The 18,643-nt window shown below is 37.2% G+C and overlaps 1 protein-coding gene across 9 annotated transcripts in view; it reads left to right on the top strand.

The window, feature by feature from the left end:
• Positions 1–18,643, top strand: part of REV1 (REV1 DNA directed polymerase) — a 93,480-nt gene that overhangs the window by 56,292 nt on the left and 18,545 nt on the right. For 5 of the 9 annotated variants that reach the window (XR_004380621.1, XM_032840310.1, XM_032840314.1 and 2 more), the window contains 5 exons: positions 2,338–2,445; positions 4,032–4,148; positions 8,963–9,071; positions 13,935–14,063; positions 16,759–16,913. Coding sequence is in view for 8 of the 9 variants with exons in the window: in XM_032840310.1 (XP_032696201.1) it covers positions 2,338–2,445; positions 4,032–4,148; positions 8,963–9,071; positions 13,935–14,063; positions 16,759–16,913 (618 nt within the window). In the remaining variant the exon portion in view is untranslated. Of the gene's footprint in view, positions 1–2,337; positions 2,446–4,031; positions 4,149–6,662; positions 6,821–8,962; positions 9,072–13,345; positions 13,432–13,934; positions 14,064–16,758; positions 16,914–18,643 lie in introns of those variants that run through there. The other 4 variants (XM_032840311.1, XM_032840315.1, XM_032840317.1 and 1 more) reach the window with 4 other exon arrangements.

Raw genomic sequence — 18,643 nt, 5'->3', positions numbered from 1 at the left:
AGTAATTGAAACAGTAACAAGGTCGAGATTCTGAGCATTCATTCTTTATGTAGCTTTTGTCAGTTGTTGAAGTTTTGAACTGTGTAAAATATTACTTGTATTCTATTCAGTGCGTAAACTCCTGTAAGAATAAATTGGTTTGGCAAGAATAACTGTTAATTCAAGAAGCTGGCATCTTAATGATTTTTAAATTATTAAATAACTGACATAATAGCTATTATAATTATAGTGGTAAACTTGTAGTGAGAGTAAGTATTTTCACATAAAAGTAGATGGGTTAATTGTATTTTGTTTTTTAATACTTGTCTTCAGAAGCAAACAAAACTAACAATTACAGGCTATATTTCTGTGCAGTCATTATCGATTAGTATCTGCTTTGAGGTTTATGATGTTTTTTTACAGAATATATGGTTTGGTTTGGTTTTTTGGAGGGAGATCTTAGATTATTTAATACTACCCCTGAACTTAATATCTGTGGAAACTGAGGTACAGAAGGAAGCTCATGGTTCTGTACTAGAAAGTGACAGATCTTCTCCATGTGGGTTTTTTTGTTATGTTTTGTTGTGTTTGATGTATTCCTAAATACTTCCTGTTTCTTATGAAATATTTCAGAATAATGTTATAGGCATTAGATTATTCATATATCATCCCTTGACCTTATATCGTGAAGGTCGTTTAATTTTGAAAGCTTCAAAGAACTATTACAAATTAGTTTTGTGAATGGGAATAAAATGTTATAATTTTTATAGTGTAGGAAAGCATTCAATAGATAGATGGTATATACATTCTGTACGGTTTGAATATTTAAAGCAGTTATTTTGGGTTGTTTACATTATGTTTATATAATACTTCTATACAGCAGAATTATGATTATTAAGATTTCTTTTATAAATAATTTCTTGAGATAATACAGGGCAGAGCAAGGAAGTACATGGCTTTGGAGTTCGATGATATAGCCTGAATCCGAACTCTGGCTCTGCCACTCCTACACTGAAGGACCATGGGCCAGTTAGTTCACCTCTCTGGGTCTCAGTTTCCTTTTCACAGTGGAGCAATAGATAGTCCCCGGTACCTACCTCATGGGCTTCTGAGCTTAGGGAAGATAACATGAACAAAGGCTCGGTGCCTTGCATGTAGTGAGAACTTGGTAAATGATTTCATAGTCACAATTTGGTAAATGGAGTAGTCTGAACCTTTGGGGAGTAAAAATGTAAGTTTTGGGAAAACTATCATGAAGATCTACCTTCAAGTACTAGTTTTTTTATCAGCAGAAAAACTCCTTTATGAGATTAGAACTTTTTATAAGCTCAGGGTTCTTATTTCCAAGACTTGTATACCTTGGACCAGGACCAGGGAAAAGAGCTAAGGATGAAACCAATAAACAGGATAGCTTCTTATTGTGGCAGGATTGGTTAAATCACCCTGGTAAATTAGAATATGTAGCTCAGAGGGATTAGAAGGCAGAGGCTTTAGGAGAAGACACTCAGCTTTATTTTCTTGAAAGTGGCATATGTGCTTCAGAGCTGATTTTTAATAGTGTTTAATGGTCTAAGGAGGAAAGTTTGTATGTACTTCTATATATATACAGATTTATATGTAGATTTCTGTTTTATAGAGTTTTCTCGATATATCTAGGGCAACAGTGTGATGGCGTGAGGGCTCAAATCAGACCACTTGGGGTTGATGACCAGCTCAGCCTCTTACTGGCTGCATAACACAGTTATTAACATAACATAATATTAGTCTGTAAAATGGGCATAATAAGATTATTTATTGCAGCATTGTTAGAATTTAAGTACACATTAACCTCTTAAAATAGTGCATAACACCTACCACTCAATAACAGTAGCAATTTTTAGTTTTTTTTTTTTAAATCAAGGAATGTTTGTAGACTTCATGGAATACATCATTAATATTATTATTTAAAGTTCCTTAGCTCCATGTAACCAAATATTTGAAAACCCCTTATACATTTCAATTAAATCTTCAGCACACAGAAATAACTCTAAGATAAACATTTAGACATACTTTGGATTAAAGATTTAATTATTAGAATATAGGTTATAAAAACATGAAATCTTCATAATTGATCTTAAATTATGCTTGGAAACTAAATATATATCTCTGGATTACTTTTAGAGCAAAAGAAACTGAAATTTGATGTCTCTTGAGGTGTGGTAGAAATGGTCTGTAATAGATTCTGTATTTTTTTTTTTTTTTTGAGACTTCATTCTACTTATAGGCACTTAAAAATACAGTTTCTAAAATTAAATAGACCTGATTTTTTTAAATATTAAAAGTTAGTTTGGGGTTTGAATGTTCTCTTTTTCCTTCTAGGAAATATGTCAGTATTGAGTTCACCCAGGCATCAGAGCTGTATAATGCATGTTGATATGGATTGCTTCTTTGTATCAGTGGGTATACGAAATAGACCAGATCTCAAAGGTCTGTATTTTTGTTTATATTTTAAGAAAATTGATGATATTGTTATATGTTCTAAAGGATCTGAAAATCTTGAGAAATATTTATCTTAATTTTCCTTGGCAAAATAAATTCCTGCTTCCAAATTTTCTGGACTCTATTATCAAGAATAATAAAGGGAAATTAGAAATGCTTTTTTCTCTCTAAAGAGGTCAGGTCTTTAGGGAAGATATACTCTTCACCTGAAGGGTCTGTCATCTAAGACTAATGTAGACTGGTATTGGGCATTTTCCATATTTTTATATGTTTACTATTACTGTGTTACTAAATGGAAATTTTATGGTAGCATATGTTTGCAGCTTGGGTCACTGCTTTCTCTCTCTTGAGTAAATAACTTGATTAACTCTCCTGTTGCTAATGCACATTCCAGCCTTTTGGTTGGAGAACAGTTTTGCATTATTGAATCGTTGATAAGACATGCTGTCGTCTTTGTTTGAATGGACTTTGTTCAGGTATTTGTGAGCTAGGCAGTACTTTTAATTATTCTAGGTTTTCAGTAGTATTCTCTGTGCTTGAAAGTTGTTCACTAGTAGCACTTTGTTCTGAGAGTCTTTCCTTTAAGGAGAGCCCAGAAGCTGCTGGGTTATTACTGGGGCTTTATTTTTGTCATGAGTAGCTACTGCTTAGGCTCTGAAAGGAGTATATAATGTTAAAGAATTGGGTTTAGCCTGAAGAGTCACTCTGATGCATAATTTTTATTCTGACAACAAAAACATTCATTAACATATATATGCATTATCTGTACTATTGCTTTAAAAGTTAACAATTCTCGGGGTGCCTGGGTGGCTCAGTGGGTTAAAGCCTCTGCCTTTGGCGCAGGTCATGATCCCAGGGTCCTGGTATCGAGCCCCGCATCAGACTCTCTGCTCGGCGGGGAGCCTGCTTCCCCAGCTCTCTCTCTGCCTGCCTCTCTGCCTACTTGTGATCTCTGTCAAATAAATAAATAAAATCTTAAAAATAAAGTAAAAAAAAAGTTAACAATTCTCTTGTAATGCACACAAAAGGAAAGGATACATGAAAGAATTTATAACTAAACCAAAAACTGAGGGACTATATTCTCACATTTGATTATATAGTAGGTCAGATTGTAGTCCCTCTGCGTATATATTTGTTTCTCTTGCTGTAAAATTGAAAGATTAATTTAGATGTTACCTTATTTTTCTGATATGAGAAATATAAAACATCTAGATATAGTCCCCCACCCCCAACCCCTCTAATTCAAATCTAGGATCAGAGTTGACTTGTTTTCTACTGCAAGAAACAAACAAAAAAAAACAATGGGAAGCAAAGGGATAGCATTGCTTTTAAGTTGAATAAATGTATCAAAGTTGTCATAAATGATTTAATTTAGGTGGGTGTTGAGAAACTTAGATGATCTTTGTATGGTAATTGATAACTTTAAAGATATTATCTCCTTTATGGATTAATGCCTCAAGAAAGCTAAAGAAAAAAATGTATTTTTTAAATCTTGTGAAAAACTTTCCATGTTGTCAGTGTTGTTAACATTCCTGTACTTAGATTTAGAAATAATTTTTTTCTTTTCCTCACAGGAAAACCAGTGGCTGTTACAAGTAACAGAGGCACAGGAAGGGCACCTTTACGTCCTGGTGCTAACCCCCAGTTGGAGTGGCAGTATTACCAGAATAAAATCCTCAAAGGCAAACCAGGTACAAATGAGCTCTCTTTGAAGTCACAGTGCTCCTGTTGAAGACGTCTGGATTTTACTGCTGGTATTCTTGTTACAGAAATGAAAGAGTTGAAATAATTAGCTTTTTCATTCAGGGGTTTTAAAGTTGTCAGTGACATCTTAAAGCAAAATCTCTATGCAATACAAATGACTGGTTCATAGCCCTGCTTTGTTGAGTTAGATGATGATATTTTTCTGGGACAGAGAGTGAAGAATGTTTTATAAGGTGTGATTAGTTTGCTTTGTATACGTTTAGACTAAGGATGAAAATAAAATCCTGGACATCACTTTGTGGAAGCCTCTAGACTGGAGAGGTAATTACTAGTTGTTTGGTCACTGATCACAGTAGATACTAAAGTTCCTGTTGCTAAAGATTTGTATGAGTCAGTGGAATAAAAAACAGTAGGACTTTATTTATTGGAATAAGAAGATAAATACCAGAAATCATTCCCCATGTCTTTGCTGAACCTGCTTTAACATTTTCTTGCCTTGCTGGCTTTTGAATTTTTGCTATAAATAAATAAAAATTGTAACTTAGACTATTCACATTATTATTAAGATTTTTACAACTGTTTTTCCCCCTCAGTAAATTCCCTGAGAAATGTTTTTGTAGAAATTAAATTCTTTGTCACTGATTAGTTTTCTCATGAATGTCTGCAAAGCCAAAAAAATTTTTAAATTAGTTTTCAAGAAAAATATTAATCAGAAAGTAGTCAGAAATTAGGTACACAGTGGAATGGACAGCAAGCAGTTAAATTTCATCCCAATTATTTCTGGTTCCTAGTTTTCAGTTATGAAAACTTGGGATTATTTTAGAAATGATCTCATTGAAATTAAGGCAAAAGGAAAGCCACTGGACATTTCTGAGGATCTTTTTTTTTGGATTACAATCTTTTTTTTGGCTGTGATTATCTGTTTATATGGTATGAGTACAAAACATTAATGATAGATATGTCTTTATGCTTCATGTGTATCTATATTCCAGATTTCCTAAAGCTTTTCTTGGATTTTAAGTCTTTTATTAAGGTTTTTTAAGATTCTAGTATCTTCTGTGTCGTGAGTAGGTCTTGGGGTAGTCATTATTGAGCTCTTTAACACTCAGTTGTATTGTGGTATGTGACAGTATGGGTGGTTTCTGAACTATTGGTTGTATGGTTTTGTGGTAGGTTGGTTTTTCTTTTTGTATTTTCTGTGTGAGACTAAAAAGATGAGATCTTAAGTTCTAGAAAATAAGTAAGTAGCTTAAGGAAATGCATTATACTTGTTAACTATTGGGCACTCCATAAAAAACTCTCTGAAGGAGCATTAAAAGAAGGAAAAATACCTTGGACATAGCATTTGGTAATGTCAGTCAGTTACCCAGCCCTCAGTTCCTCCAGCGGGTAGAATCTTGCGTTTGCCACGCACGTCTCTAGTTTCAGCAGTCTCCGTCAAGAAGTTTGGCCTTGGTAAGCGCACATTCCTTACACGTAGCAGAGATCAAGTCCTCTTACATCTTTCCTTCCTTCCTAGGTGATCTGACCATACGCAGTTTCTTAACAGAATATGGTTATTGGTTACTTATCTTCATCAGTTTAGCCACTGGATTTTTATAACATTGTAATGACCTTTTATAATTCACATCTCCTCCACCTCTAAATGTGGGTGGTAAGTTAGAAGATAAATATTAGGAAAATTACTGAAAATTCACTTGCCATTGAAAACTGTCAAAAAGAAATGTTTCTGTCACTAGACAAGGTGAATATGATAACTTTGCATTTTATATTCTTTTTTTTTTTTTTTAACTCCGTATCATTCACTTTTATTTCCTAAGCCTTTCACCATTAGGAGCTTACCAAAATATTTATAACATAAAATGACCAGATTGTCCTTTATTATAAAGTTTGGTTGCAGCTAACCTTGTACTTAGAACTTGTTTTTTCAATGCCTTTGTTCTTCTTTCCTTATTATTCCCTGATCTTTCTTTCTCTGGGTCCTAATCAGTCAGACACCAACTTTTAAAATATCGAGGATCAATTTAGGAATTAAACCTTTGGCTTCTGCACACTGGCTTTAAAAAAAAATTTCAGTTCTGATGTTTCGGCTTGTATGTCTGGGCAAAGTATTAGAACAGATAGCATCTTCAGCCCTTTATAGGTAGAAACTTTAGTTTCTTATTCGTCATATTCAAAAACTCTTTGTCTAAACCATAACCAGGGCTCTCCATCCATGACTTCCTTTGGAAGCTGCTTCCTGAGCCATACTCACAGTGATGCTTCTCATTGATAGCCCCATTATTTGGAATCCATTTATACTCAAGATTTTGTGGTTGGGGCCTTTACCTCTTCCTGGATTCCAGGATGCAGATGTTTTTTTCTTATCCCTTCGACAACTTCAGTGTTCGTTCTAAAGAACAACAGTTTTTAAAATCATGTTAGTTATAGATTTATTCTCAGCGATTTCTTTTTCACAGACTTGGGTCCTGGCTTCTGATTTCTCCAACCGTTCCTCCACATTCTTCATGTGCCCGTCTAGTTTGTCAAGTTTTGATGAGCAGTTCTCTACTTTGCCCTCCAGTGAGGACAGTGTGTCCCTGAATTTCCCTGAGTCTCCCTTGAAGCAACTCACTGCGCTCGTGGAGGGATCCACGCACTCTGCTGCACTGTGGAAAAGGTCAGCCAGCCCAGTGAAGAGAAAACATGAGGTGGTGCTTCTCAGGCAGGCCGTTGGGAGCCCAGGGACCACAGACTGTTCTCACCTCAAGCATGATTTTTTCTGTAATTTTCAAGACAAGTATCGTAGATTATTTGACTAGACCTTCAAATATAAGTCCCCTAGCTCCCCAACTTTTAAGCCTGAGGTCATGGTTATACCTGTGAAAGGCAGCTGGTTGTGGCTCTTCAAGCTTCAACTCTGTTGTTGTTTGGTTTGTAGCAACCTCTCTTGAACTGTGATACAATCCTGAAGTTCTTGCAGATCTTCAGCTTAGAATAATGGGCTAGGAAAGCAGATATTTAGCCTTCTAAGATGTTTCAGGGAAACGGGGAAGTCTGCTCTGCATTCTGTTTTTATTTGTCATGGCATAGCATATGTTTATCATAATATATCTGGAATCATGGCTCAGATTATATACTCTGCTGTTTTAATTTTTGAGGCAAGTGGGATTTGAGCGCATTAAGATATCAGTCCTTACAGTTTGGTTTGCATTTATCCTTTGTGTGTATGGGTGCCAGAATCCAAAAATGCTTATGTGAGTTGCAGAATTGGGTAAAAGACGTTGACAATTTCTGGAGTCAAACCAGGAAGAGCTATTTTAGCCCACAAAGCTAGACACTTTGCCATGTGTTTCTGATGGTGCTTTAACTTGGCTGATTTCTCATGGAATGTTATGTCTCTGAAATAAGCAGAAAAGAAGTACTTGGTTTGTTGCTTACATGTTGTCATAATGTACTCAAAATAGGTTTGTCTAGAATTAATTGAAATGGTATATCTTGCCTTATTTTACTAACTAATGGCATTTTTGTTCATAGTATTAGAAGTATGAGTGAGATTGTGTTTTAAGAATATATGTTTTTAGAGTATATTCTTGGAACGTAGTAATATCTCAAGAGACCAGGAACTGAAGTTGTGTTTTAATCTTTCTCAATTGCTGGTGAAATGAGAGGTGGTAATGGAAGTAAAGTGGCATGTAGTCAGCGCTCTCTCGATACATGCTTTTATAATCTTGTGTGAAGCTATAAATTTGGCTTAGATATTAAGAAATACTAGTGAGTGGTACAATTTAGGCTTGAGTCGTTTTCTGTAGAGCAGTTGGTATTCTGATCACACTTGAATGTTTTTAATTCAACATGTGTTGTTAAACCATTAAGTAGAATTTACTGTGAGGGGGGCGTATTATGAAGCTCTTTTACCTGATATGTGTTCAAAAGAAAATTCTTTAATTTAGGATGAAACCTCTTGATATGTGACCTACTGAATTGTTTGATCGAATGACTTGTAGGAAGTTGGCGTTTGTTGTTCGTGGTATTAAATAGGTTTCAGTTTTGCAGGTACGTTATTTAGGAAACAGCAAAGAACATTCAGAGAAATATGTATTTTCCATTAACTGTTTCCCATTTCAGGGAGTTATATAATCCTTTCGAGAATATAGGAGGGAATTCGTCATCCTGATAACTTTTCATCCTTTTTCATCTCAAGAGACTGTTAAAGGGATAGTTTATATTTATCTTTTGATACATTTTGTAAAAATAACAACAACAACAGACCAAACAAACATTTACTCATACGCAACACTTTGAATTTATTGTGTTTTTGTCTGACCGCTGGTGAAGTTTATAATGGAAGTAACCCATGTTAGAGCTCTAGGTTTTCTTTCTCTTTCTTTCTTTCTTTCTCTCTCTCTCTCTCTCTCTCTCTTTTTCTTCTTTCTTTCTTTCTTTCTTTCTTTATTTATTTATTTTTAAAAGATTTTATTTATTTATTTGACACAGAGAGAGATCACAAGTAGGCAGAGAGGCAGGCAGAGAGAAAGGGGGAAGCAGGCTCCCTGCCAAGCAGAGAGGCCGACATGGGGCTCGATCCCAGCACCCTGAGATCATGACTTGAGCTGAAGGCAGAGGCTTAACCCACTTAGCCACCCAGGTGCCCCTAGGTTTTCTTTTATTAAGTAAGACCAGTACCAATGGATGTAACTATATTTTGAATTTATTAAGCATTTGTATATGAAAGGAACTCAAGAAATATATATATTTCTTGAATGAAAGTGAAGAAAAACAAGTTTTTAATGTATAATAATTAAATTTTATATTTTTAAAGCAGAGATACCAGATTCATCGTTGTGGGAGAACCAAGATTCTGCACAAGCAAATGGGATTGATTCTGTTTTATCAAAGGCTGAAATTGCCTCTTGTAGTTATGAAGCCAGGTATGTGGAAATTAAATGTGTTGTAATCCTAATAAATAGTTACTTAATCATTTTTACAGACTTTTGAAGTGGATTCAGATGTGCCAGTCAGACCTGTGTTACACACATTTTATGGGAAGAAATATTTCAGGGCTTTATCCCTTCAGTTCTTTTTTCCTTTCACAAATGCTAGATGACTCTAAATAAATACTGTAGTTTCCTGAGGAATCAGTACATCCAACAGTGGAAACCAAAAGAAATTGGACATTGTTGTTTGAAGATTATTTTTTAAAGATTTTATTTACTTTTTTGAGAGAGAGAGACAGAGACAGAGCACAGGCAGGAGGAGGGGCAGGGAAGAGGGAGAAGCAGACTCCCTACTGAGCAGGGAGCCTGATGTGGGGCCTGGTCCCAGAACTTCGGGATCATGTCTTTTTTAAACCATTATCTTTTTGAAGTATGAAATTAAAGAATTAGATATTTAAAAAAGTTTTTTAAAGATTTTGTTTATTCATTTGAGAGAGTGTGGATGAGGAGAGGGGCAGAGCGGGAGGGAGAAGAAGGGAAAGAATCCCAAGCAGAGTCCTGTGCTGATTGCAGAGCCCAGCATGGGGCTCGATCCCATGACCCTGAGATCATGACATAAGCCAAAATCAAGAGTTGAACACTCAAGTGAGCCACCAGGGTGCCCCAAAGAATTAGATTTTTTTTTAATGGAAGAGGGCCTTAACATTCTTCTGGTCTAATCATTCTTTTTTATAGCTAAGAAAAATCCCTTGTAATTTAAAACTCCTCTAACACTTAGTATTTTCTTCACAATAATGTTAAAACTGGATCACCTATTAACTTACAAGTAAATAATTTTGTATTGGTATACCCAATAATCTCCTCACTTAAAATTGTAGAGTGTTGTCAACTCATTAGTACCAACTTTGTCTGTAGATCTTTATCTTAACATAAGCTTAACTCTCAGTACAATGGGCTGTTTGAGTACAAGAAGAAACAGACATATGTATGTGTTCCTCATACTTAAAAAAAAAAAAGAATCATTTAAAAATAATCAATTGTAATAGTTGTAAAACTAGAGGGAGTAGTAATGATTAATTTTTTGAAAAAGATTATTTGTCAGAGAGAAAGAGTGAGTGAGCACAAGCAGGGAGAGTAGCAGACAGAGTAGGAGGGAGAAGCATGCTCCCCGCTGAGCAGGGAGACTGATGTGGGGCTCGATCCCAGGACCCTGGGATCATGACCTGAACCACAGGCAGCTGCTCACCAACTGAGCCACCCAGGTGTCCCTGAATTAATTAATTTAAAAGAACAATCTTTATGGTTTTTCTTTCCTGATAACTGAACAGATGTTTTTACCTTTATAACACAGCAAGTATTTACAAATTTGTTGGCAAATGTTAAAGTATTTAATAATAAACAGAGTCCTCTACCAGTTATATATTTCAGTCTTTTTTATTTATGGCTTTGTCATTCATACTTTTCTTATTGAGATATAATTGACATACAACATTATATTAGTTTCAGGTGTACAACATAATGATTTGATACATGTAACATTTTTCAGTCCTGATTAAAAGTTGGGATTGTTCAAGGAAGTCTAATAGGAACAAAAAATATTTCAGTATCATCTAACTGAAATAGTTTTAAAATCTTGCCAGTTATTTTATTAAAAAGATACTTAAGAAAACTTTATAATCAGACATTTATAATTATAAAATAATTACTTTCCATTTATGACATGTGGAACTTTTACTCCTGGACTGACTTTGCCTTTCTTATTGACAAAATTACGTTTTAACCTTTTTCATTGTTGGTTGGTAATGTAGCCCAAGAATTGAAAACTTTAATAAAAATGATAAGACAAATACCAGGTGCATTCTGGATTTTTTATTTTTATTAGCCCAGGCAGTTCAGAGCTGATTTTGTGTTGTGCTCAGTAAGGCTAGTCTTTTTTTCCCCACTGAGTTACAGTCTGACAATGTGTGGATCTGGTGGCTGGACAGTTGAGTTCACATCTGGAGGGTGTGGGGAAGCTTGGGAATGCTCTGTCAGTGTTTGAGTTCTGCTCAACTGGGGGTGAAGTGAAAGCCCCACCCTCTGTACTGCCTGAAGGATGTCCCTTCCAGTTCGGCACCCCCAAGCTGAGTGCTGGCCAGCAAGTAGGGTTGGGTGGGAGGGATAAGAAGTCCGCCTCAGGGGTGAAAGTATTTTCCTGTTCCTGAGGGCTTTGGACTCAAGTAGCCACAGCTGTGTAGGTGCTAGGCACTTTTGGTGTTCGGATGTTGTGGTCGTGTTGCATCAAAGATAGTGTTGTCAAGCTGAATGTACTACAGAATAATTGGGGTGACAATATATGGGCCAAAGGCAAGACGCTTAGTTGGTGATTGTTTTAAGGAGATACATAAAGTGATGAGAAAAGGAATTTGAAAGGAGGAAAAAAAGCCCACACAACCCACAGCAGTGGGGTTTCGTTTCTTAATTATGATTTTCATTTTGTAGAAAGCAGCTGATAATAAAAGTCTCTAGAAAACAGTTCTTAGATACCCTTTTCTTGTGGCTGTCCTGTAATTATATTTTCCTTAGGTGAGAAGATTTTTTAAAAATATGTATATCTGCAGTTGCATCAGAGAAATGTTTCTGGGACTGGAGTGGGGACTAGATTGTGGGAATGATCATCCCAGGTTTATGCATTCATGAGTTTGCGATAGACACAGACTGATCATGGGTCTGCAGAGGATGGTGTGTGCCCACGAGATGGTAGAACTCATGGAGAGGTAGGATGTATATACAAAGGCTAGAATATGCATTACTGTTAGTCGTTTTGCTCATCAGAAAGAGCAAGCTTCATACAGAACGGAAGGTAGATAGGCAGATGAAAACGTAGTGATCTACAAATATCCTTGAATCACATATTTTTTAAGATCAAATAATTTTTAAATGATTTTCTAAGGATGCTTTACTGTATTTATTGATACGGATGCCTTTTAACAGGTTGAATGGACAGTGACCTACATGTGCAGTGTAAGCCTGAGAATAATTGCTTTCTGTAGCACACGCTGATGGAGTATTGGTGGTTTATCCTGCATGGGACCTAGTTGACAGAAGTAGATAAGTCACTGTAGCAAAAAGTCACTTCCGACTGTTGGATATTTGCCTTTACTCCTTTATTTTCTGTGAAACAAATCCAGTTTCCCAACTACAAACTCCGAGTGTTTTGCTTCCCTTAGTTACAGGAAATCTCTTAGTTTTCCTTTTTTGTTTATAATTTCCTTACTATTTCTAGTGGCTCCTAAGCATTTCTCTCCAAGCTGTATATATGCGCAAGTACATAAGTAGTTGTATTATGTTTTCCTAAGGAATATGCCCTTGAAAATTTTTGAATAAGTGGAAAAAATTATAGTAAATATAATGTTATGCATAACAATTATGTAACACATTTTTCAAAAAATGAGTAATTACCTTTAATTTGTAAGCTTAGCTTTTGCATGCTGACCCTACATAGCCAGCATTATCGAAAATGTCTTAAATTGTATGTGATTTTATATAGACTTCAGAATTATTACATCTATACTTCTCTGCCTTACAAAATAAGGTCCATTGATTATAATCTGTCTTGTGCTGGGTGAGTGCAGGGTCATCCTTGTGAACATCATGGGGTCTGATTTGTTCACCATCTTTTGCCTATCCCCTCACAAAATGCCCGAGACATAAATTTTTGTTGAATGAATGAAAAAATATTCTTCACCATACTGTTTGTTACTCGTCACTTCTTTCACTGTCACTTTTCCTTCCTGTTAGAATATTTGTCATCTACTGGGAGCTTTGCAGTCAGATAATTTATTACTGTTTTCGTGTCCATAAAAAATGCATATGATTTTGCCTTTACCTCTGAATAACTTGGGGCATTCTTTTCCGTGGTGGCTCTCAGTCGTGGTCTGAGATGGGGAGGGTGCCAGAGACCTCTGAGTAATTAAAGCCTAGTAAATATTTATTGCATGAATATATAGAATAACTCTGTTGTATTTACATAGGAGCATGTAATCTGGTGAAACGGTGCTTCTTATTTCGCTTGTGCTTTTACTTTGAGGTATTTTTTTTTCTTGATTCATTGCAAAGTGGTCAATGGAATTTTACTAATGAAGTATAATTCCATGATTATAGTTTTGTGCTGAATGCTCCAAATATCAAAGGTAATGTGGGGCATTGAGACACACAAAAGATTTAAAATTTACCATTTTCAATTAGGTCCCTCAAAGTTCTGGAACCCTGGCTCCTGCCCAGAGTGATGTGCTACCATATACAATGCTGTTGGCATCTCAACCACTGTGGAGCCACTTCAGGAGCATGGAATTGGTCAATTGGGAATTGGGTGGTAATAGGATGAGTACATTTTGTCTGTTTGTCACATAGCACTGTTTTGTGTAGTTCTTTCGTATATATTCTTTGTCTTTGGGGGACGAATCCTGGCCAAACTGTGCCATGTGTTAGGGGAAGAAAACCTCTTTTGACAGCACATTCCTGCTCTGAGGTGGTTGTGATATCACCAGCATATGGCATGCTGGCATCTCTGCAAAGGGGCCAGAGGTCTGAGTCTTTGGAGAAAGCTTCAGATACAGACAAGAGCCAAATCTGGTTTTTAATAACATTTTGGTACATCTACATGTCATTTACACTAATCAGACCATTGTGCAATTTTCTTTTGGGAGGAAATCAAACTTACTAGTTTTCTTAATGCTTGTTGTTTATCCCTAATGAGAATTAAGTGAAAATTGTATATTGGTGGCATGGGGAAGACACTGTCAACACTTGATATTTGATTAAGCATTTGAAAATTAGTCCTAGTCTAACCTCCATTGTGTTTTATTCTTTCTCTAGACAAGTTGGCATCAGGAATGGAATGTTTTTTGGGCAAGCTAAACAGCTTTGTCCCAGTCTTCAAGCTGTTCCATATGATTTTCATGCATATAAGGAAGTTGCACGAACAATGTATGAAACACTGGCAAGGTACAGCAAACACTGTGGTCACTTCCACGTCTCTTCTTCTTCTTCTTCTTTTATCTAATAGTGAAGAGGGTCTGGTGTTCTTTAGGGGTGTCCTGACCACTTTTGCTGGATGCTTCTCTCTTTCAGTAGCCCTTTCCTCAGCCCAGTAATCAGTAGTTCAGTCTTAAGGGACATGTTGGCACTGCTCAGACTGTTCTGGTGTTTCCTGATGTCCGTGGAAATAGATTCTCTGCCTGTAGAACTTCATGGCTCTTGGTTTCTTCCTCTGGAACCAGACTGACAAAGGATTGGCATTTTTTAGCCTTGTTTTATTACATTTGAGTTATAGTTTTGTTTATAGAACTGATGGGTTAACAAGCAGAGACTCTAAAACCATTTATCTTCTAAAATCATTATGTATGCCAAAAGTTAGTTTTTATAAGACTTAGTTTTTAGCAATAGTTTGTGGGTGGTTGATTAGTTGGCTTGAGAAAAGGAGATTAACTTTTATTTATAGTACAGGTATATTTCAAAGCTCAAAATTTAAAATAAGTCATGGCAGGCTGTGTATACGCTATAGCAGAAGACAGAATATTTTTTCTATAAAGAGCTAGATAAGGTCCGTGTTCCAGCTCTTCAACTCTGCTGTATAAAGTGAAAGCCACAGGGGCACTTGAGTGGCTCGGTGGGTTAAAGCCTCTGCCTTCAGCTCAGGTCATGATCCCAGGGTCCTGGGATCGAGCCCCGCATCAGGCTCTCTGCTCAGCAGGGAGCCTACTTCCTCCTCTCTCTCTGCCTGCCTCTCTGCCTGCTTGCGATCTGCGTCTGTCAAATAAATAAATAGAATCTTTAAAATGAAGACAGATACATTGGTGAATGGGTATGGTTGTGTGCCATTAAATATTTATTTACCTAAACAGGCATCTGGACAGTAGGCCAAGGTTTGTTGACCTTTGGAGTGTATTATTGTTCTAAGAGATACGTCTTGCACCTCTGTCTTCACCTCTTCCTCTCCCTTCTTATGCATGATTTTGAATATTTATAGAATATCTGTGAAGTACAAATAGTTGTTAATACAGCTGGCCCTACAAAGAGAAACGAGATGCACTCTCTACTTGAGCAGGAGAGAGAAAATACAAGGAATAGATGAAAGTTATCTTGCATTAGTAGTAGTATGTAGGTCTGAGTGCTGAATGGTAAGTCATTTATAATCACAGCTGTCCTTAAGATCTCACCTATGTGAATGTTGGTGTTACCAAGTGGAAAGTGTGCTTTTTAAATTCTGTTCCAGAGCTGAGCTCAAGAGAAGCATCCAAGTGAGGGCTGGGAGTGGATGATTGAGCTGGATATGGTCTCCCGTGTTCTGTGTTCCAAGCATCAAGGCATTCAGGCAGCTGCCTGCCTGAATCTCACATCAGGAAGATTTGAGAGAGAGCCATGACACATACTAGTCCTGAGATTCTTTTAGTCTGTGGAGACACTGTTAGTGGCATGTGGCTGTACTTGGGGGAAAAAATGGCACAGTGTTACTCTTTTCCCATCCTTTGGAAATCCTTGGTTTCATATTCTCCACACCTCGGGCAGCTTTCACTGGGAAGTAGAATTCCTCCTGCCAGGTATACCCTTCTGCTCTTACAGATTTCACCCTTTATTTAAGTGTAAACAAAACACTCATTTCTTTTCTTTTTTTTTAAGATTTTATTTATTTATTTGAGAGGCAGAGATCACAAGTAGGCAGAGAGGCAGACAGAGGGAGGAGGAAGCAGGCTCCCCGCTGAGCAGAGAGCCAGATGCGGGGGCTCGATCCCAGCACCCTGGGATCATGACCTGAGCCGAAGGCAGAGGCTTTAACCCATTGAGCCACCCAGGCGCCCCCAAAACACTCATTTCTTAATGAATACAGATATTTATTCTTAAATGAATCAGCCAATTATTCCGATCTGTAACCTGCAGGAAGATATAGGTGAGACAAGGCATAGTATACGTTACCATCTAGATTATTGAAGGTACGTTTTTGACCTTGAGGCATTTCTGGTTGCCTTCCATTTGTGTTCTGCATATTTAATTAGCTTTGGAGCCATAGGACAGCTCTGTTCTTCCTTTTCCTCTTCTCTAGCTAATTAAAACAAGTCCTTTGTGTCAGTAGATCGTGATCAAAACCCACAGTATTTCCACATTCAGGGAATGTAGTTGGTGTTCTTTCAGACAGGTATTTGGGGGTGATTGACCTTTATATCCTGTATTCTAAGCCTGCTACAGTAAAAGGTATTTAATCGTATTTTTATTTAGGAGATCATCAGTTACTTATTTGACTTGATTTATGTGATTTTTCTATCTGTTCAGGATTCTGGTAAACCATGTTTGAACAGTTTTTAGATTAAATGTTATGACGGCTCTAATTCGCCCACTACTTTTCAGCTATTCAGAGCTTTACAAAGGTATCCTCAGCATAGGGAAACTGAAATGATAATTTCTGCTGTATTTTTGGTACTTAATATGGAAAAAGAAAATACCAGTTAATTAGTTCTATAGTTAAAAGTTAGGTGACTAATAATGGCACTTGGGCCACTTTAATTAAAATGCTAATACTTTTTAGCATTTTAAAAAGTCTTAAAATGTGAAAAAAGATGCCAGAGGAAGACTGGACTTTGCCACATTTGTGTCTCCTTGAGGGCAAGCTGCTGAGTGATGCATTGCTTTTGCTTTGTGTTGACAGCTACACACATAACATTGAAGCTGTCAGTTGTGATGAAGCACTGGTAGACATCACGGAGATCCTTGCAGAGACCAGACTTACTCCTGATGAATTTGCAAATGCTGTCCGCATGGAAATCAAAGACCAGACGAAATGTGCGGCCTCTGTTGGAATTGGTTAGTGTCCAGCTTATCTTGTACCCTTCCCTTTACTCAAAGCATTGCTTTATGATCATTGGATATCATTTAATCTTTAGGAGTGATTTTTTTAGATTTTGTTTTTTTACCATACTGCATAAACCTCTGATACCTAAGACCCTTCTTAGCATTGCTCAAATTTGTGCAGTACGTGAGGTAGACGTGTTCGAAAGGCAAGTAAATGGTTGATGATGATACTGTCTTTGGGATAAACAAATTGGAGTATTTCTAGTTTTTCAAAAGTGGGGAGAAGTGAATTCAGTATTTGTAAACATTCTTTTTAAGTGAGCCAAAGCTTCCTTTAAAGCAGGGTGGTTGGGCGGGGTGGGGGCAGGGATTTGGAATTAAGTGTTATTGTGAGACTTGGTGTAATTCAGTTACTTGGGAAACGTTATCTTCCTAGAATGCTTGACCAGTCCTTCCTTCCCTCTCAGTTCCGGAAGTCACCCTTAGTCAACCAGTGGCTCTTAGTAATGGTGTTATCTCTCCCCAGCTCTAGTCTGTTTTATCTTTAATCCTTGTGCTTTGTTTCCTCAGCCCCTCCCATCATTTGTCCTTGTTTCATTGGTTCTTGCAGTTGTGCCCTCTGAGCTTCTCAGATTCCTCAGCTTCCCTGAGTCACCTCCTCCTTTTGGGACATATCCTCAGTAGCTCTTGCCAGGATACCTCTTTTACTTGTGTTTGCTCCTGTACTCTGTATATCCCAGGCTTGGGAGATAGATGTAACTTCCTTTTAGTTTGTCGTTGTCATTTCCAACTACTCCTTCTCCATTTTCATTCAGAAATCCTCTTTCCCCTGAAGTTCCCCATCTCATTTGTACCCTTGGAATTATACTTTATGGAGGGAGCTGAGTGATGACACAGCAGCCAGTGCCATGGACAGGTTTTTATTCCTTACACTTGCTGAGAAGAGGAGAAGGCATGCTGTACCATGTAGGGCCACATGGGGAAGCCCCCAGTTTTGATCATGAGGCTGAAGCAGAAGTGAGGCCAGAACCTTTACTGGGGTTTCTGTGGGAAAAGCTGGATAAAATAAATAGCTTTGGATTCACTATTTTGGATAATCCTGTGGACTTAGAGCTATAAACGGGGATCTCTTTGTACTAGTTGCCTGGTGTCCTGCCCGGATGATTTAAGGCAGGAAAATACTGTCTTTGTGTGTGAGCTTGATGAGGAGGTGGTTGGGGGTGGCTGGCTTGCATGTGAGAGGTGTGCTCCTAAGGGAGGTAATTGTGTTCCGTCCTTAAAAACCAGCTAGCCCTGGGCCGTCTCCTCCCAACCAGCAAGAGTTTTAAGATATCAAAACATCATAACATACAGAAAATAAAAAACATGGTTAGTACATTCTTAGCATTCCTCCAGTTCTGGCTGGCCTACCTTTCTACTCCCCTGTGCTTGGCCTGCAGATCTCAGTGTTCATTTAAGGGCTTATTATCCATATTCCAGTATCTGGCATGGTTCTAGTTGTTTAAAAAGTTCGTTTTAATTTACAGGTGTGATAATATGAGTACATTCTTTTAAGTTCAGTCATTAATTAAAATGAAAATCCCACGTGATATTTCCACTCCTCAACCTCTTTTGCCTCTCCACAACTCACCACTTTTATCATTTTGCTGTGACTTTGCAGAATGTTTTCTCTTCATGAATATCTACATATTTACCCTAGGAAAACACATAGCTGTTACAAAAGTCTTCTGTAAAACTGAGGC

The sequence above is a fragment of the Lontra canadensis genome, unplaced genomic scaffold, assembly GCF_010015895.1.
Source record: "Lontra canadensis isolate GAN:19392208 unplaced genomic scaffold, GSC_riverotter_1.0 scaffold112, whole genome shotgun sequence".
NCBI lineage: Eukaryota > Metazoa > Chordata > Mammalia > Carnivora > Mustelidae > Lontra > Lontra canadensis.
This window is presented reverse-complemented; position numbering and strand designations above follow the sequence as displayed.